At 42.8% G+C, this 21035-nt stretch overlaps 1 protein-coding gene across 1 annotated transcript in view; it reads right to left on the bottom strand.

Moving 5' to 3' along the window:
• Positions 1–21035, bottom strand: part of EPB41L4A (erythrocyte membrane protein band 4.1 like 4A) — a gene marked incomplete at both ends in the record, with an annotated part of 261576 nt that overhangs the window by 24646 nt on the left and 215895 nt on the right. The window contains 4 exons of the mRNA XM_082651549.1: positions 6686–6763; positions 7858–7905; positions 16679–16792; positions 17776–17859. Of these exons, the coding sequence (XP_082507675.1) occupies positions 6686–6763; positions 7858–7905; positions 16679–16792; positions 17776–17859 (324 nt within the window). The remainder of the gene's footprint in view (positions 1–6685; positions 6764–7857; positions 7906–16678; positions 16793–17775; positions 17860–21035) is intronic.

The raw sequence follows: 21035 nt of genomic DNA, 5'->3' as shown, positions 1-21035 counted from the left end.
TAGCTTTATCCAGGCAGTTTTGTTCTTAATAGGACCTTCCTTTATACCAGTTCTTAATTCATTTCTCATTCACTGAGATAAAGACCATGTGTAATACTGAACTTGAGAAATCTTACAGAGCAAGTGTATAATGACGCTTCCATTTCTCATTTACTGAGATAAAGACCATGTGTAATACTGAACTTGAGAAATCTTACAGAGCAAGTGTATAATGACGCTTCCAGGCGATAAGAGCAATACCCATCGCTCCTGAGTTCAGCCTCGTTCCAGCTCTGTCATTATCTGACTCAGAGATCCTGGGCAAAACGCTTAACCTTCTTTGGTAGGTTTGTTTCTTCATCTACTGAATTACTGTAAAGATCCTTTCCAGCTTTAAAATTATGGTTCTCTATTCGTGCTTTAATTTATAAGCCATTCAGACACGGTAAAAAAAAAAACAAAACTCTCCACTCTTCAGCAATAGCACAACTTCCCAGACAATTGCTTCATACAACCACTCCATCGCTAATATTAAATCTGCAGTTCCCAGCTGACTGTGGACTTGTGTTTCTCATCCACTGCTCTCATTTTTGGATCACATGCTATAAACCAGTCTTCTTTTTTTTTTCAGTAGTTTTTCTTCCCTTGGGAAATTTATGTTGGTTCCAGGCATCTGTCGACATACTCCCTGAAGACCAGCAAGCAAAAAATTCATTTGCTTTTCCCACCTTCCCCCACCATCAATAAATTATTCTTATTTGCTCTTAAAGGTGATTCTATCTCTTCCACTTACTCCTTATGCTCTCCCAGCTAAAATGGGCTGCGTTTGGTGCCATCTCCCTCCCCAAACTCTCCTGCTTTCGTGATCCTTCAACCTGCTCTGCTTTTAGTCATCTGACAGCATTCCTCATTTGCTGCAGCTCCGCACTTCCACAGTCATCTCTGTCAACTTGGATTATACTCTGGAATCCCTAAATAATCCACATCAAATGTCTAAATCTTAATACAACTTATTAAAGTGGAAATCAGAACCCTGTGCCATCTGTACCATGGTAAACATCATTTCCATTGGCTCTGCACGAACTGCTCTCTCCCTACCCGCAATTTTTACCTGGTTTGCAGCCAGCCCCAACACTTCAATCAGGGACAGGGACCGGGCAGGAGGGAATGCTTACAAGGAAACAGTTACCTATCTTCAGGCCATGTGGAAGAAACGTCCCTTGGTTTAAGTTTGCCATCATCAAAACCACATTTTTTCCCTGGGGCAGAGGGACAGGAATGCTTTGCTTTGTGTTACCACTCTAACAACAACAAAACCCTGCCAAAGCCGTGATCTAGATCTCCCCGGCTCAAGTGTATTGTCCCTGTTAGCTGCAGTGCCACAGAGGATGGTTTCTTTCTTTTTTTCAGAAAAATAATATAAAAGACCTGTGGAACACATTTAAAATACTTCAAACCATCTTAATCCATTATTCAGATACAGATTCTAAAAGACGTCTAAAAAGCAGGAGGAAACTCTAACAACGTTTGTGGAAGAACAAATTCATGTTAGAAATACTGACTTCTTTATTGTGAAAGGGAGCTGGGCCCCACTTTGCAGATCCAACAGGACTTCAGATAACACTGAGCAGCGCTGAACATTCTCATCAATCGAATAGTACCTGCCCATGCAGGGCCCTTTGTGCTTTTCAAAGTGCATCCACTATCTCAGATCTTTATAAACCCCGTGAAGTAGGCGGGGCAGGTATTGTCCCACTTTGCATGTGTGAAAATTAAAACTCAGAGAGTAAAGGAACCAGCTCCTAGGCACAAAGATCTTCAAAGCATCTTCAAAATTTGTAACGCACCCGTCCCTCGTTCTTTGTTCTGAGCTTTATTTCACCCACACACGCACACACGTGTGCACACACATCACCTCAGGTACGTAACTCATGTGATTATGATGCAAACATCCCAGAATGAAATTTGGGAAAGGCCCAAATGGTTCCCTGTTGCCAATTTATTCTAGTCCAGCATTTACCCCCAGCTTCTATCATTTCTCTTACCCTTTTAATCCTCACCAGGCTCCAGAGTTACTTCCACTTTTATGCTTATGCAAAAAACACCAGACTAGTTCTCTGCCTCACTGCCCACCTCCTCCAAATCTCCCACTTCAAATCCTAAAAGCCTAGCAACACATCAAAGCTAATGACTGAGTAATCCACAGATCCTCCCCGGTGAATGCCCAAAGGAGTGCTGATTTTCATCAACAGCACAAAGGATACTTTGCAGACCGGTTTCTTTGAACGTGAAGGATATTTTATTAAGCTCAAGGTATTTTCAGGGAAAGCTGGTTTATGAAAGGCTTCACTCTGATAGGTCTACCTCTTAGGTCCTCCTTCAACATACACTGTGGGCAAGTCCTGAGCATGGCCCAGGGGCTCAAACCCATAAAGACCAGCCGACTGACCCTTCTGATCTTAGGTACAAGATTCAAAATTCTAACGAGTAAAACATAATGCAATCTAATATTCACGTTAACTTCATGCTGCTTTGTACTTGGTAGGTTTCTAATTTGATGAATTTAATTCAACCGATTTTTTCCCAAATCGGTATAACAAAGAGTAATCTGAAAAGAAATTTGCAGCCTTTTAGTTTTCAATCCTACCAGTGAATTGAATCCTACCAATTTCACTTCCCAATATCAATCTATCTCTCACTATTTAGATCATAATCACCACTTCGTAACTTTTTGGAGGTCAGACACCCTCTTAAGAATCTGATTAAATCTACAGACTATCGCCAGAAAATTGTATACTTAGAAACACAAAGAATGTTACATACAATTTCTTGGCGTTATGAGACCCCTAAAACCTACCCATCAATCAGAGGGTAAGAATACCTGGTCTGAAAATACAAATGTGTAAAGTTAGGGTAGATGGGGAAATGGAAGACAAGGTTAAAAGAAAAGTGGAAAAGGTTGGAAAAAGGGTGTAGGAGAGGTGGGGACAGCCAAAGGAAGAGGCAGTGCCTCCAAAATTAGATAGTAAACTGTCCGGCTCCCTCCGCCAAAGTGCTATCACCTCTCAGATTTCATTTGGTCTTTGCAGTAACTCATTCAAGAAAGCAGATCAGGTAGTATGCACTCCATTTTAGGGATGAGAAAGCTAAGTTTAAATTTGTTAAATGAGCTGCCCAAGGTCAAACAGCAGAACATGGCAGAACCAAAACCCTGACCCACACCCTTGGGGGTTTTTTGACACATCACTGGCTCCTAAACAGAGACAGAAGTCAGAGAAGACAGGAAAGAAAGAGTGAGAAAGAAGCTAAGAAAAGAAAAAAAAGGGACCTGGGTGAGGAAAAATAATGTGATATAGTAAAAAGGGAGGCAAGAGAAGAGAAATGAAGATGAGGGTGTACGTAGAGACACTGAGGGGAAAATAAGGACTTTCTGTCATCTGAGATGTTATCACAAGAAACTGTGCTCCAACTTCCAGGTATTATACAAAGGGAGGAAAAATCTATTTTCTCAAATCTTAAAATCTAGAGAACTGTAGGTACCCATGCACATTATGAAAACAGTAAGGAAGCAACAACTGAAGTGAAAGGGGATTAAGAAAGACATAAACAATTCCCCAAAGGAGGCTCGAAGCCTCTGGTATTGTCGGAAACTTCTGTGGAATGAAACCCTGCAGTTACTGCACAGCCCTCACCATCTGGCCTCATTAGCTCTAGACCCAAAACTGACAGAGGGGGTGCTTATCTACAGTTATATTTTTCTAAAACTGAATCTAAACAACAATCCTTGTTTCTGATACTAGCCTTCCAGAGTCGATGTGGATTATGATTTTTTTTTCATGGTTGTTAAAAGCCACAACTACTGCTTTGGATAAAGTTGATCTGTGAACATTGTCTTGTTAACTTGTGTTTCTCCGAACACAAAATCTGAGATATTGAAATTGTCATCCATGGGAACAGCAAGGCAGCTTAAAATCCAATGGGTAGACACAGTGAAAAAACAGTATTTACACAGAATTATCTCCAACCTAACAGGAGAGACCTTCCTTATGTTAAACAAACAAACAAAAACAAAAACAAAAAAAACGGCAAGAAAGAGTAGCATAGGAAAGAGCATCCCAAAGACCACACACAGTCTCCAGAAAGTCTCTCTGGAACTCTGTCCAGAGTTCCACTGGACACTTCATGGGCTTCAAAACAGTGCCTGAAAAGCAAATGCGCACAGTCTTTGTTCCTCTGCCTCAGGCTACAGTTCCCCTGGGGAGACAGGAAAGTGGGGTGTGTCGGGTGCAGGCTCTGGTTTCCAAAGTGAGGAAGCATCCAGGTCTGCATTTAGAGACCTTGCTGGCAGGAAGTAGAACATCAACATGTTCAAGATTCACTTTGCCCCATTCTAGGGTTACCAGAGTCCTTTAATAAAAGTACAAAAGACGCCGGTGAGAGCTTGGCTGGGTCACGTTCCCGACCAAAATAAGGAAGGACAACTGAGGTTGAAGAGATTCATTCTCTCCCCCAAAGTAGAAAGTCAGACATCATTTGACAACCCTTCATTACAGACACAAGACATACTGTGTCTGTAATGGGACCATCAGCAGGGCCGCAGTATAAATACTCAGACCCTTGTACCCCGAGGTGGAATGACTGGGTTCTGACAAAATTTTAAAGGCTAATAATGGGACGGAGGGGTTAGCGGCAGCATTGCGTAATGGGTACGTGGCACCCAGGGGCAGTGTAATGTGTTGCACCATCTTTCTCTGCACACTGTACCCACACCAGGATTTTCAGGAGTGGATATGGGAACTGCAAGACATGTTTCTTCCTCTGCCCACTTTTTGCTATGCCTCTGAGAGCTAGAGTCCAGACCTCATCTTCTACAGACACAGGCAACTTGTATAACCCTAGGGCAATATCTCTGCAGGTAAAAGAAATGATTTTGAAAACCTTTGTGTCAGTGTGTTTTGAAAGCAATTTCTCATTAATAGCCTTACAAAGTACATTTGCATTTAAACATTCAGAACCACCATCATTCTAAAATACAGTACAAAGAAAGCCAGTCTAAAAAATTGTTCATGAAATTGGGGTGGGAGGAGAAACTGGGGTAGAGGGAGAAAACACCTAGAAGGAATATTGAAACCAGTGCCCCTAGATCAGTAATGAGCTATTTAGGAACTTGTTGGCAACCTTTAAATAGTGTTTCATTTTAATAGCAAATGTCACCGTGAGCATTTTGGCCTGAAAAGACACTGTTTTTAAACAGGTTACCTTCTGAGAAGTTGAGAATAGAGCACCTATGAGCTCAACTTAGAATACACCAAGCAAAACAGAAATATATTTATTAAGATACTGGCTTGATCAGTAAGTACAAATGGGGGAGGGAGGCTGTTCTGTTTGTTAGTTTTGCTTTATTTTGTGTTGTTTATGCAGAAATACTGAATTTTAGAGCAGGAAGAGGGTACCTGAGGGAGATCTACCCTCCACACTTGGCTTTTTATAGATAAAGAAACTGAAATCATTTCCTTGAGAAAGGTGTCCTTACACACTGAGATCTCACCTCTATCTAGTGTGATGCCAGCCCCTAAGAAGGCTCCACATGGAAAGCTTCCTAAGAAAATGGCCCACTCTTATAATGCTATCTGGGCTGTTATTATACAGGCTTTGTAGTTAGAGAGGGAGGCCAATTCAATGCATGACCAGCACAAGAGCTCTGAGCACTAAAGAAGGACCTTGGAGATTATCTTATCCAACTTCTTCATTTTACAGAGGAGAAAAAGACGGCCCAGAAAAATAAAGCAACCAAGCAAGACTCCACGTCAGGTGAGAACCGGTTTCCCAACAGTGGCCCTACGGACATCCTTGGGACCAGGTATTTCTTTGCTGTAGAGGGCTGTCCTGTGCAGTGGAGGATGTTTAGCAGCCTCTCTAGCCAGCAGCAATCCCCCCCTACAATTGTGACATCCAAAAGTATCCCAAAACATTGCCAAATGTCCTCAGGGAACACAGGGAAAGACAACTGTCCCCATTTGAGAACCACTGGGTTGGAAACTGGCATAACCAGTAACCAAATCCCTCACCTCGCCAACCTGGTGCTCTTTCATTATATGATCACTTGTTTTCAAATAAGTATTCCAGAACTAGGAAGAACTGATTAGTGCATTAAGCCATCACTGACATTGATTACATGTCAAATCATGTTATTAACAAGCTCTTAAGAATAAGTCTTAAAGATATGAACTAATTGCATTTACCCATCTAACTGTGTGCGCCTGGCACGAATATAAACACGTATTTGCATGTACACATACATAAGGCTGAAACTATGCAACTATGAGTGTCTCGTTTTTTGGCTGGGCAAAGGATAGTGATGTCATGTTAAAAGACACTTCAGGGAGAAATCGCTCTACAAATGGTAAAATTTCTTACCAGCCTTAAACAAATTCAACACGTGTTGTACCTAAATATAGGTCATCATCTTTTTTATTAACAAGAAGGAACCTCACTGTCAAATTGTTTAATCATCTTATTATAAAGATAAGAAACTCAGTCCAAAGAGCTGAGGTTTCCTAAAACCGTGCTTTAAAATCATGCCAGATTCCTTCTTAAACACAGATGAGAAAAATCAGGCATAGAAATTCATAGGACACACAGCTTCTATGACCAGCGGTAGCCTCTGATTTCAGAGTTCCCGTTAACCACGACCTTCCAATATTACCTGTTTCTCTTTTTCCGGTGTTCTCTATTAGAATTTTCTGATTCACTACCACTGCTTGTGTTACAGCGTGAGCGCGACCTGAAAACAAAATAAGAGCAAAAGGAAAAAAAAACACAACCCACATTTATGACAAATGAAAAATTTCAGAAAGGTTCATGTTGGTTCTTTAGAATTAATTTTGCAGTAAAATTACTAATCCAAACATAAGTAGCTGTCGTACCCTCTCCCAGTCAGAGTTTCTCTGTTCAGCCAGGCATCTGAATGTCTACAGAAATGAGAGCAGATTAAAGCAAATGTCACCATGCTCCCTGAAGGGACCACAGAAACAAATACTTCCAACAGAACTCTGACGTGGAAAAGCTAAAAGTCCCTGGGGTGGACTAAATATGGACATAAAGTCCTGTCAAACCCCTACCTTCATGGAGAAAGGGAGAGTTTATTTCCCCTCCCCTTGAATTTGTGCTGGTCCTGTGACTGATTTTTACCAACAGAAGAAGGTGTAAGGGATACTCTGCCAGTTCTAGGACAGTCTCTTAACAGGGCTGGTAGCTTCTGCTTCCTTCTAGCCACCTAAGTTAGCCAGGTGCAGAGACCACAGACAGAGAGAGGTCCCAGATTGCCAGCCATTCTGCCAGGGTCTAGCTAGACTAGCTAACAAACAGAATCACACAAGATATATATGGCTGTTGTTATGTTCAACCACCAAGTTTTGGGTGGTTTTAATGTAGCAAGAGATAACCGAGGGAATTCCCTGGCGGTCCGGGGGTCGAGACTCCACGCTTCCACTGCAGGGGGCACGGGTGTGATCCCTGGTCAGGGAACTAAGATCCTGCATGCCACCTCACGGTGCGGCCAAAAAAAAAAAAAAGAAAGAAAGAAAGAAACAAAAAGAGATAACTGAGACAGCTCCTCTAAGGCAAAAGGAGCAGAAAAAAGAAAAAAAGAGAAACTCCTAAGGATGTTAAGAAAGGAAGACTGAGAACCAGTTGAAGCCAAAATTGATATTTCAAAGTTAAAAAAATTACAATACTCTTAAAAAAAATTATAATACTCTTAAAGCAGCCACTAATAAAACAAAACATTTTCCCCACTCCTGCCTCAGGTCTGCGCTGTGCTAATCTGCTAAGCCCCCTCCCTCTCCCTTGACCCGCCTTCCAATTTGTTTTCTTTACCTCCTCCTCTGCTTTAGATCTGAGTCCTCACCACTGTTATGGGCTTTCCTATGGAAAACAAACAAACGAAGACATTAAGGAGAAGAGAAAATTATCAGTTGGCTAAGGAAAGCATACCAAAATGAGTTTCACTTCAGTTAACGTACGTCCCTTACAGAGTCATCCGTTCACCAAACACGGCAGTCACACACATATGCTCAGCCCTACAACTGGCCCCAGAAACATAATACCAACTGGCCTCAAGAAGCCAGCAATCTAGCAGGGGCTACAAACAGACCATAAATAACTATGCACAACGTGTCTGGTAAGTTCCATTCATCCAATGAAGGGGCTCATCTGTAGTTCCTAGGTCTGCAAGTGAAACCAAGTGCTAACCTAATTAGGCCCACCAAACCTTACCTGCCTCGCATGCTTTTTTTTTGTGGGGGGGAAGTGGGCTGTGTTGGATCTTCATTGCTGCGCACGGACTTTCTCTAGTTGCAGCAAGCGGGGGCTACTCTTCATTGCAGTGCAGTGGGCTCTAGGTGCACGGGTTTCAGTAGTTGTGGCACACAGGCTCAGGAGTTGTGGCTCGCGGGCTCTAGAGCGCAGGCTCAGTAGTTGTTGAGCATGGGCTTAGCTGCTCCGCGGCATGTGGGATCTTCCCAGACCAGGGATCGAACCTGTGTCCCCTGCATTGGCAGGCGGATTCTTAGCCACTGCGCCACCAGGGAAGTCCTGCCTCGTGTGCTTTCAATTGATTTTAAACTAGATGTCCACAGCTTCCTTATACATAACACCTCTGACATATGGGTCACAATAGTAATGGTTGCTTAAGTTGTTTTTCAGGAACTTGGAATTAGTTCTTGCCCAGTTCAGACCGGCTGAAACCACTCACCATTCAACTGGGCTTGCGTGAGTGTCTAATGGATGACCTTTTGATGTCAGAGGGACAAAACCTCCACCCTCAGAACATGTGAACTCCAATATTTTTTGAACATGTGTCCTATGAAGAGCCATGAAGCTCGACTACATTTGCACAGACCACCAATTACCTCCCTCTTCTTACCTCCAGTCACCTCTCCCCACGCCTCAGACCACCCTGCCTCTTTATCCCATGAATAGCCCTAAGCCCTGTCTTCAGGGAAGCAGATTTGAGATTTGTTCTCCCTTCACCTTGCTTGGCTGTCTCGTGAATAAACTGTTTCTCTGAAGCAAACCTTGGCATCTCAGCATTGGGCTTGCTGCAAAGTTGGGCAAACAAACCCAATTCAGTAACACAATCAACCAAGCCAAGTTCTGCCATAATCTGACATCAGCTCTCACCCAAATGCCCTTTCCAACACCCTGGCCTCCACGTCCCTTGTCATCGTCTCTAATGACCTCTTCACTACAACTCAGCAACCCCATCATGGTCACACTTTGGACTTTATCATCTGTCACCACCCACAAACACTCTGCTCTCTGACTGAAATCTCCTCTCCTTCCTGAATACCACTTCCTATTTACCTTCAAACAGCTTCGATGGGGCACTCTGGTTAAATATGCGGGCTCTGTAGTCCTGAATGTGAAGCCCATCCCATCCACTGTTAAGTTGTGTGATTTAAACAAATTACTTCTCTACTGAGCCTCAGTTTTAATAATACTTCCCACACAGGGTTGTTATGAGGATAAAATGAATTAATATATTTAAAATGCACAGAGTAGGACCCGGCCCACTGTCAGCACTCAATAAATGCTGGCTATTATTAGTATTACTATTATTGCTTATTCAATGACTTCTGTTCTATCGTTCTTTGACCTCAGTAGTACCATCTGTCTATAGACCTTGCAAATTTCCATCAGTTCCTCACCTTTTTTTGTTCCCTCCCTGACTCACCGCAGATTTCCATCATCTCAATAACATGTATTCCAGTACTCGAAACTTCCTCCAACTCTGTTTTTTGTTCAGTCTTTTTGTCAAAACCCCAAGTATGGGTGAATCCAACTCTCCAGGTTCTCTGAGCCAGCCGGCAAAAGCTGGCCGAGCAGTGCCGGATGAAGTTACGTAAAAGGGCATATTAGCTACACTACAAATCCATTTGCATAACCTCAAGTAGATCTACAACATGACCCAGCAATCCTACCACCTTTCTCTGATCTAAGTACTCTTCAAACTCTTTTCACCTCGCAACCCTCTACTGCTTCAGCAGATGACTTTGTGTTCTCCTTCCAAAGTGAAAAGGAGCCAGCCATCAGATGGGAACGCTTTCCTCTTCCTGTTACCAAAAATAAAACTGACCAACATCTCCCTCTCTTATTTACGGAACTGTCCTTATAATTAAGGTCAGTCCCTTCACCTGTGCCGTGTGGGTCCCATCACCTCTTACCTACTCAGTGACTGTCATTAACTACCCTCCTATCGCTCACATATATTCAACTTGTCCTCCTAGCAAATTCTTTTACCAGCTTTTCAACATTCTCAAGTCTCTCCTATTTAGACATACACATACCTACTTTGACTCCACATCACCCGTGATTTCCTGCCCAGTCTCTCCTCTCTCCTTCAAAGCCACACTTCTTGAGAGAGGTGTCTATGCCCTTTGGTCTCCATTTCCTTACCCTTTGTTACACGTGCCTTTGCACTCCAGTCAGGGCAGACATGGCTCTTTAAGGCCACATTCACGACTTTCATTCTCCCATTTTCCTAACATAATTATATCAAATAACATAACACTGATATGTAAACACAATTATATAAGTATTGTTCACAGACGATCTAAACAGTGTTTCGGAACACAATTCCATTCTTGTATGGGTTTAAGTTTTTCTTAGCGATGATAACTGCCAAGTTTTCTACATACCTATCAGCTGCTTAGCTTTCCTTGTGCTTCTCACTGACTCTTCATCCCAACTCTGAGAAAACTGCAAAGCTCCTCCTGAGATGCACGAATACTCAGATAATCTGCAAGTTACATGTATATCCCTCCTGGAGCCCTCTGCCCTCCTGCTCATATCTGAATAGCCTGCTGTCTAGTACTGCTGCACAAATGTCACTTTGATTAACTCTCTTCACCATGAACCAGGGAATTCCTTTTGCTTCTGTTGGATGGTTCCCATATTTCCAGGTCTCATGGCCTCTTGTCTTGGTTTTGGTGGAACTTATTGACAGAGAAAACTGCGTGGCAGGTACATTATTTTTTTTTGTTTTGAGAGCTGAAATTTCTGACAATGTCTTTATTCTACACATACAATTATGGTTTATCTGGGCACAGAATCCTAAATTGAAAATAATCTTCCTTCAGCATTTTGAAGGCAATGCCTCGTTATCTTCTTTCCCTGCATTTGCTGTTAAGCAGCCCAATGCCATGATTCTGATTTGTCACCATTCATGCATGGACTTTCTTTTCTCTCCCATTTTCCTCCCCGACACCAAGTTTTAAAAATTCTTTCTTAATCTATAATGTTTTGAAATTTAATGGTCTTGGTATGGATCTAATTTTTCAATCTAGTATGACAAATACTCAGTGGGTTCTCTCTATAGAGTTAAATCATTCCGTTCTAGGATATTTTCTTGTACTATTTCTTTTTTTTTTTTTGTATTTACTATTTCTTTAATAGTTTCCTCTCCTGCAATTTTTGTCTTTTTTCCCTTAGAAATTTTATTAGTCAAATGATTGATATCCGGGTTCGATCATTTTTAATCCTTATTTCCATAGATTTGTTTTGTTTTGTTTTGGTTCTACTTTGGGAAAGATTTCCTTAACTTTATCTTCCAAACCTTCTATTAATTATGTAAAATTCTACCCCACGAATTTAAAATCTGAAAACTCTTATGCACTCTTTCCTTTCAATACCACAGTTTTCACTTTTCTAAAGATAATAAACTTTTTTAGAAATTTTTCTTTGTTCCTTATATTGTCTCTATTTCCTGTGAGCTCCCACACGTGTACTCCTAATTGTTGGTTCAGTCTCTGTCTTTCCAAAGAGATGCTATCCTCAAGTGCCAGGTGATTATGGCTCTCTTCGTATTTAAGCATTAGGCACTAAAAAGACTGGAACCCTCTGAATGGTGCAGTGCATGTTAACTGATGGCCTCACTGCAATGTGGAGCTAAGTAAAATGGGTAGTCTCAACCATTTCATTGGAGGATCCTTTGAAAGCTGCTATCTGTAGGCCTTTCCCCTAGTATCTGTCCATATCCTACAGTGAGATTTTCTAATTTCATGCCTAGGAGATATAAGCCTGGCTTCTAGCAGTCTGGGAATGAAGAGAGACGGAAGCTATTTAGTAACCAGATTTTTCACTCTCTTTATTTTTCACAGGGACACAATTTCTCTAACTCTTTTACAAATTAATCCTCTTCAACTATAGCAAATAAATGCTAAAGTTTCTCACAGCTCTATCACTGGCTTTGTCTTTGCATTCTATCCATACTGTCTATCTAGACAGCCTCAGTTCTATTTCATATTTCAACTAACACCTACGAGAAATCTATATTTCAGTCCAGATGGCTAATCTAGCTCCTGACTTATATCCAACAATCCATGTAAATCATGCATGTGGACGTCTCAAAGGTACCACAAATTCAACTTATCAACAACCAAACTCAGAGCTATCCTTTTTGAGCCTGTAATGTCCAGGTGGCTCTTATTTCAGTGCATCACACCTCAATCCATGAAATTGCACAAGCCCGGACTCATTCTTGACATCTGTCACTCCTTCACCCCTCATTTTGGTCCTTCTAGTCCCACTGCTTTTACCTCCTACAGAGTCTCAAAACAATTCACTTCCTTATATCTCCACATCACCACCTTAGCGCAAGCTCCCATTCTCTCTCGCCAGGACTCATATGCTGCCTCATCTATTTCCCCTACTACCTTCTCCTACCTTCTCTCCACAGGACAGTAGGTATCACCTTTACCCAATACAAATGCAACTGTGGTATCACCCCCTTAGAAAAACCACTGGTCTAGTGACCAAAATCCTTAACAAAGTCCAGGTGTCTTTTTTTTTTTTTTTTGCGGTTCGCAGGCCTCTCACTGTTGTGGCCTCTCCCATTGCGGAGCACAGGCTCCGGATGTGCACGCTCAGCGGCCATGGCTCACAGGCCCAGCTGCTCCGCGGCATGTGGGATCTTCCCGGACCGGGGCACGAACCCGTGTCCCCTGCATCGGCAGGCGGACTCTCAACCACTGCGCCACCAGAGAAGCCCTCCAGGTGTCCTTTGAGATCTGGCCTCATCTTTCTCTCTGGGCTCATTTCCAACACATTTCTGTTCACTCAGTGCTTGAGCAACACTGGCTTTTCAGCCTTGCTCCCCACTCTGTTCCATCCCAAGGCCCCTGAATATGTTGCCCCCGTTCCTGGAATGATCTTTCCTCTTCTTGCCTGCTCTGGCCTCAGCACCCAGCTCAAGAATCCAACCTCAGGGAACACTTCCCCGACCTCCTTGACTCAAGGACTCAGCAAAACTTCCCCTATTGGTGCTGGTTACACAAGTGTTTGGTTTGTTAAAATTTATCAAGCTGTTATACCTGTGATATGTGTACTTTTCTGGAGACATGTTAGGTTACAATAACAAGTTCTTATAAATCCCTCTAAGCACCCTATTAACTCCCCACTCAAGGACACAGAAAAGTTATAACTGCATAGGCATTTGTGTGATTCGTGTATTTCTTCCCCAAATTGTAAGCTCCCAAAGGGCAGGGACTTTCTCTAGTGCTGTTTAACACAGTGCCTGGCATAAAGTAGGCACTAATTAACATTTCTGAGTGTGAAAATGGACAGGGCTGAAAATAACTTGTACTGGCTAGGAAGTATGCTAGCCTTCTTCTTCTAGAACAGGACTGCTTAAACAAGCAGGCTTCAGGGTCTCCATGAACCTTGAAATATTCTATGAAAATTTGTACGTGTATTTAATTAAGTACTTTTTCCTCCTCCGGAATGAATCCAACATTTCATCAGATTCTCAGAGAGTTTTATCACCCAAAAAGGTTAAGGATCAGTGTTCTAGACTCAGCCAGAATTTGATAGATTTATCCAGTTAATGACAAACAACTGGCAAAATAGAAAATTTGGATATGTTTTTCAAAATATGTTATCCTGGCCATGCACTGCAAAATAGAATTTTCTATTCTTAAATGTAAGTCCTTGAGATTTCTCCATGCTGATGACAAATCTCGGTTTTAAATGTCAGAGTTTATCCAGCTATGCAGGGATTTGTGCTCAAGGGCAAGGTAAATATGTGTGAAAATAAAACAAGACTGAGAAGGACAGGGCAATTATAGGGCATTTAGAGGGGAAAGAAACAAAGAATGAGCTCTAGCTCTTTATACCAACATGCTGCAACGTCTAGTCTCCTCAAAACACACATGCCCAATAAGAGACCTTTCAAGTACCACACAGAACCAGACAGAGGCCCTGATGCTCAGACAAAAAGACTCTCTATAAAATCAAAAGCCTTTCCTCTGGATGGTGCCAATGAAAGGATCCTCTGTCCACGCACCACAATTACTTCTCTGTATTTCACAGGAAGCCAGCAGAAAACGTATCTCAGTAAAAAAGTCATTAAGTCTGGATTTGGGAATATGTGTGCTCCCGACTATTTCAAGCAATTTGTTCGGGGGAAAAAAATGTAAATTTTTATAAATAATGTAAAAACTTGATAAATTCATTTTCAAGCATATTAAAATAAAAATGACCATCTGCTCAATGTGTGTAATTATTTTATTTAGGGAATGCTGAAAAGGTACACTAATAATTTAGGATGAAAAACTATAAAAACCTATCTATTTAACAATCGAACAGTGCCAAATTCTTAATATATTTAGCAGTTCCCACTACCCACATCCCCTGAACACATATATACACACAAATACACTTTAAAGTGTTTCCCAGTGATGTTGCCTTGGTTTTAAGTGTTGTCCAAGATGAACCAATTGTTGGGAGGGAAGGAGGGCAGAAAATCTATTCCCCTGTCTTAAGTGATGACTCATTATCCCTGCCTTTTTCAGATGTACAGACCTGGATCCACTTCTAGACTGGAACAGTTACCCACAAGGAACAGCTACCATTTTCTCCCCAAGCCTGTTTTCTCATCTGTAAACGTGACATAATAATGCTGGGCCAGGGATTTTCCATCGGTTCTCAGTCCCATCTGGACCCACCGCTAATGTCCCCTGTATTGCCAAGACTGGAGGCCTTAATATCACATCTTCCTGGATTCCTTTGCCACTTAGGCACTCAGGAGAGATTTGAAGGCAGGAGGAAAGGGCAAGTGATTTTGCTTCTAGCAGCACCTGTGGCACCCACTGTTGCACTCCTTACAACTGGCGGTTCCACAGTGTTAGCTATGGCGGTGGTACCTCTAGCAGTGGCAGCAAGAGTCACTCCTACAGTGGCGGAGCCCCCGGCAGTGCCAGCAGCAAGTACAGGCACCCGAGGGCCAGCTGAAAGGCGGAAGCAGCCTTGACTCTCTGGGTGACACCCCGTCTCTCCTCTTACTCCTGGCCGCACAGTGTCCAGGTCACAGACATGCACCACTCTCTGCCTTTTGCTCCTTCAGTCCTGCCCACGTTTGTGTACCAATCCCTGCATTAATCCCTCTCTGCTGGAAAGGCCTAGTGACTGAATGATATACACACCAATTTCTATAGGGGTATCATAAGGATTAAATGAGATAACACATAGCAAGTAATCTGCTCAGTACTTGGAACATGGTAAATGGAAGCTATTTTTCCATTATTCTATCTAATCGTGTTGCTCACGATCCAGCTCCCCCTTCTCAGTCCTACTAGGTGAAGGTGATGACCTTTCCCTTCTTAATCACCAAAGGATTTCAGTGAAGTTGGACCTGGTTTGAGAAAGCTGGGGATGAAGACCCTGGGAAACTGGCAGACGTAGAAGACATCAAACAGGGATGGACCAGCAAGTGAGTACGAACAAGGGCAGAGAAAAGAGAAGGGCTTCTGCTTTCTAAATCTACAGTGTATACAAAAAGAACCTTGACAGTTATCTGAATACACGACCTGAACTTCTCATAATTATAAGTCACTTATAAAATACCATTTATGTAGGTACACGAAGTAAAACACAGTCCCCGTCAGGGAGGAGTGAAATGAGTTTCTCTGGTAAGTGATTTCTAGGTCTTCCTCTCTTGGACCTGTCATATTGCCCAGGCTGCTTTGCAGAGACAGTCCAAAACTGCTAGATATGATTTTTTTTTTAGTTAAGTACACACACGCAAATATAATCAGACAAACAATGTGACCTGCTGGGTAAAAGGTAACAGGATTCATTTTCTCTGTTCTTTGAAAGGGGTTTTACTCAAGTTTAAGCAACAATATCAGTCCTGAGAGCTAAGCACTCAGTCTCCACTAAGAGATTTCTCTCTAAACATAATCCTATCTTCTCAGATCAAAACATTTAAATCTTCTATATATTAACATGTATCATTATACAATATATATTATATACACTACATATTATATATACTATATAATATCTATTCTCAAAATACATTATATACATTTTTCAAAATGTAGTCTTAACTACAATACAGAAAGCGAGTTCCCATCAATATTTTATGAAATTATTCTCTGAAACTCTGGCTGTTTAAGAGAAATGCTTCAGGACCCCTAGCTTATTTTATCTCAATTAAAAACAAAACATAAACATACATCCTTATTGTGAAGCAATTATACTCTAATAAAGATGTTTAAAAAAAAAGCGGAAAGCATAAGCTCTCTGTTACCATGGGGAGACAAACAATCATTATACTATGAGAGTAACCTGTGATTAAAATGCAGCTGGGATCCAGAGCTTCTGTTGGGAATTTAAAACCAAGGGTCGTTCAGCTTACCTCCTCCTGGTGGGCTGTACAGAGTCATGGTCGCTCCCACACGAGGGGTTTCGGCGGCGCGCATAGGGGAACTTGGGAGATTTCGTGCGGTCGTTCGGGGAGTTGTAGAGTCCGCTGGAGTGGAAGAGGAAAGGTCAATGATGTCCGCAGAGGGCCTGAAGGAGCAACACCCTAACCTGGATCTAGGGAAGTGTTCATGACTGCACATTTTTTACTGCCTGGAGAATACTGGATCATGGGCACATGGTTCTCTTTGCTGACAAGATTTCTTGAAAGGAAAGAGAAGTAAACAAATCATAAAAATCTTCATTTTGCAAGAACGGGTTTGTCTCACTGGCCTTCAACAGTAAGAAATCAACACACACAAATGATGGCAATAACAACAACAATCTGCACTTATGATGAAACCACCACATGCCAGGTGCTGCCTGAGCTGAGGGCTTTATATTCATTATCTCAGCTTTTCTCCAGATCAACCCTAATCACCAAAGTACAATTATTAGACCCATGTAACAGAAGAGAAAACAGAAATACAGAATGTTTAATTAAGCAGCCAAGTAGAGTAGCTAGGAAAGAGGCAGAGCTAGAATCTGAACCACCGTGTGGTCAGACCTGTAACCACCGTAACTATACGGCCAGTAAGTTATGATGCAGGTCTGCTCCTGGTATGGTAGTTGTGAACAAAAGAAACTAAATATTTCTATATTTCTAGGAATAAAGGTCTACCAGAAGCACTATTCATTAGCTATAGTTTTCAACTCAAGTTTTTACAAGAACTATGAAATTGGGAAAATTACCATTTATATGTCATTTCGCATATTCTAATGACCACCAAGCCATCCTAATGCTCTTTCAGGCAGTTTCTTAGTATATACAAATTTTCCTTTCTGTCTTTCCAGGAGAAAGTTTCACGTCAGGACACATCCTGTTGACCTCTACTTCAGAAGTTCTCGGTCACACAGATTTAGGAATCTGACTGACTTGTCCACAGTTAACCATCACCAGCCACAAAGCAGTTGGATTCCATTATTTAACAAGCTGCAATTGCTAACCCCTTTTATACTGTTCTCCTTTATAAAGACAATGATTCTCTTTACCTCTGGGGGCCATTTTCTTCCCACGGCGCATGAGATTTGCTTCTTTGGGTAACAGGGCTGTTTTCATTCTTTGCTTTCTTAAAGCTTTAATTAAAAAACAAAAAGAGTGTAGAAATTAGCTAGAAAATAAAAGGAAATTAACTCGCATGCTTATTTCTTCAGTAAAATTATTTAACAAATGTTTTAAAATGTGTTTTTATTTATACCTGTGACTCATTCCAGAAAGAATATAAAGTGGCTACCTTAATTTAAAAAAATACTTGTTTCCAGCAGTACTTTGGGGGTCTCTTTTCCCCTTCTTTCTTTCTAGTTTTACTTCTTTATGTCAACCAAATGCCAAGTCATCAATTGTTAAGAACCTTTCTAAAGAGTCCACCTGCAGGACAGGAAAAAAGGGTACCAGCAAGCGAAGAAAAGAGGCTGATGAGAAAGGAAAGTTGAGTATCTGGGCTCATGAAGCTGGCTCCCTCTTTTCAGCAGTGGTCAGAGACCGCTGGCTTTGGCCTTGGGTCTGAATCTATGCAGGCTGGTCAGCTCTGGGCAGGTTCAGGCTACCGGAACTGACTTTCTCTGCCCCCAGCTTCTGCCATATCTTGGCTTCATCCTTCCAAATCAGAATGACTTTCAAATGCTATTTCCTGACCTAGTATTATCTTTCTGCCCTAAGAATGTAAATATAACTGAGTTGTTATTCAATCCCAACAAATTGTTTTAGAAACACATGGGAGACACAAGGAAAGGATTCATCAGAACTCTTCTGTCACCAGGGGAGTAGGGGAGGTGTGTCACCTCTCACTTCCCGGGGAGACTCCACTTCAGAAAAAGATAGATCTACTTAACTCTTAATCCACTTTTAACCCTGGCTTTTTGAGGAATCCTCTATTTAATAGTCCTGGAATATAGTCATAGCAGAGTTCTTTGTAACAGTCAAGAAAGAGGAGAGAAAATAACAAGGTCATTTCAAAAAATGAAAATAAACTTGTACCCTAGCATACTATATTCATATAGGAATTAATACAACATAAGCTTAAAAAATTAGATATTTGACAAAGGCACGTAACAGAGCATTAGTAGATAGTAGGTATGTTTTACTTATATATGAGCAATATATTACTCTTATAAAGGTTAAAAAATATTTGGAAGATCAAATTTCTAAAGTAAAACCTTACTTTTGAAATGAGGAAAAGAAATATGGCAGATTTAATACAACAGTAGAGAGTTTGAGTGTGTTTAATAAATCAGAAAGAAAAGAGAAAAGGGAGATTGAGAAATGCAGTAGGGAGATGAAAGGGAAATTGAGAGAGCAGCGAAAGAATAATGAAATCCTGGGGGGCAAATTAATTGCATTCACTGACTGAGCTATTTCTCATCTGGAACTTGAGTAGGAAAATTTGGCGGCCCTTCAGGTATCAGTCCTATGGGCAAGAATGCAGTTACAGAGGGGATTGAACTCCTGTACATTCTAAAAAGCCTTGGGATCTGAATTTCATGCAAGATTACTGTTCTTATGTTGGACTTACCATAAGCATATCCTGTACATACAGATTAAGATGACTCACTAGCCACAGCCGTGAGGCTGACTAAGGGAAGCACAGTAAACGAAAGTGTAGGCAAAAGCAAAGAACTTGTCATTCCAAAAGGAAAACCTGTACAGGGAGCGTCCTATAACTAAACAAAACAAAATGATGGCGAAGGCGGAAGATGGCGGAAGAGTAAGACGCGGAGATCACCTTCCTCCCCACAGATACACCAGAAATACATCTACACGTGGAACAACTCCTACAGAACACCTACTGAAGGCTGGCAGAAGACCTCAGACCTCCCAAAAGGCAAGAAACTCCCCACGTACCTGGGTAGGGCAAAAGAAAAAACAGAGACAAAAGAATAGGGACGGCACCTGCACCAGTGGGAGGGAGCTGTGAAGGAGGAAAAGTTTCCACACTCTAGGAAGCCCCTTCGCGGGCGGAGACTGCGGGAGGTGGAGGGGGGAGCTTCGAAGCTGCGGAGTGCACAGCAACGGGTGCGGAGGGCAAAGCGGGGAGATTCCCGCACAGAGGATCGGTGCCGACCGGCACTCACCAGCCCGAGAGGCTTGTCTGCTCACCCGCCGGGGCGGGCGGGGCTGCGAGCTGAGGCCGGAGCGCAGGGAGAGGACTGGGGTTGGCGGCTTGAACATAGCCTGAAGGGGTTAGTGCACCACAGCTAGCCGGGAGGGAGTCCGGGGAAAAGCCTGCACCAGCAGAAGAGGCAGGAGACTTTTCCTTCCCTCTTTGTTTCCTGGGGCGTGAGGAGAGGGGTTTAAGAACGCTGCTTAAAGGAACTCCAGAGACGGGCGCGAGCCGCGGCTGAAAGCGCGGACCCCAGAGACGGGCGCGAGCCGCGGCTGAAAGCGCGGAATCCAGAGACGGGCGCGAGCCGCGGCTGAAAGCGCGGAATCCAGAGACGGGCACGAGCCGCGGCTGAAAGCGCGGAATCCAGAGACGGGCGCGAGCCGCGGCTGAGGGCGCGGACTCCAGAGACGGGCGCAAGCCGCGGCTAAAAGCGCGGACCCCAGAGGCGGGCGGGAGACGTTAAGGCTGCTGCTGCCGCCACCAAGGGGCCTGTGTGCGAGCACAGGTCACTCTCCACACCCCTCTTCCGCGGAGCCTGTGCAGCCCGCCACTGCCGGGTTCCCGGGATCCAGGGACAACTTCCCCGGGAGAGCGCACAGCGCGCCTCAGGCTGGTGCAAAGTCACGCCGGCCTTTGCCACCGCAAGCCCGCCCCGCACTCTGTGCCCCTCCGTCCCCGCCGGCCTGAGTGCGCCAGAGCCCCCAATCAGCGGCTCTTTTAACCCCATCCTGTCTGAGCAAAAAACAGACGCCCTCCAGCGATCTACACGCAGTGGCAGGGCCAAATCCAAAGCTTAGCCCTGGGAGCTGTGAGAACAAAGAAGAGAAAGGGAAATCCCTCCCAGCAGCCTCAGAAGCAGCGGATTAAAGCTCCACAATCAACTTGATGTACCCTGCATCTGTGGAATACCTGAATAGACAACCAATCATCCCCAATTAAGGAAGTGGACTTTAGGAGCAAGATCTATGATTTTTTCCCCTTTCCTCTTTTTGTGAATGTGTATGTGTATGCTTCTGTGTGAGATCTTGTCTGTATAGTCTTGCTTCCACCATTTGTCCTAGGGTTCTATCCGTCCATGTTTTTTTTTTTAATTTTTTTTCTTAATAATTAATTTTAATAACCTTATTATACTTTACCTTCGTTCTTTCT

Source organism: Grampus griseus (genome assembly GCF_964374135.1).
Source record: "Grampus griseus genome assembly, chromosome: 3".
NCBI lineage: Eukaryota > Metazoa > Chordata > Mammalia > Artiodactyla > Delphinidae > Grampus > Grampus griseus.
This window is presented reverse-complemented; position numbering and strand designations above follow the sequence as displayed.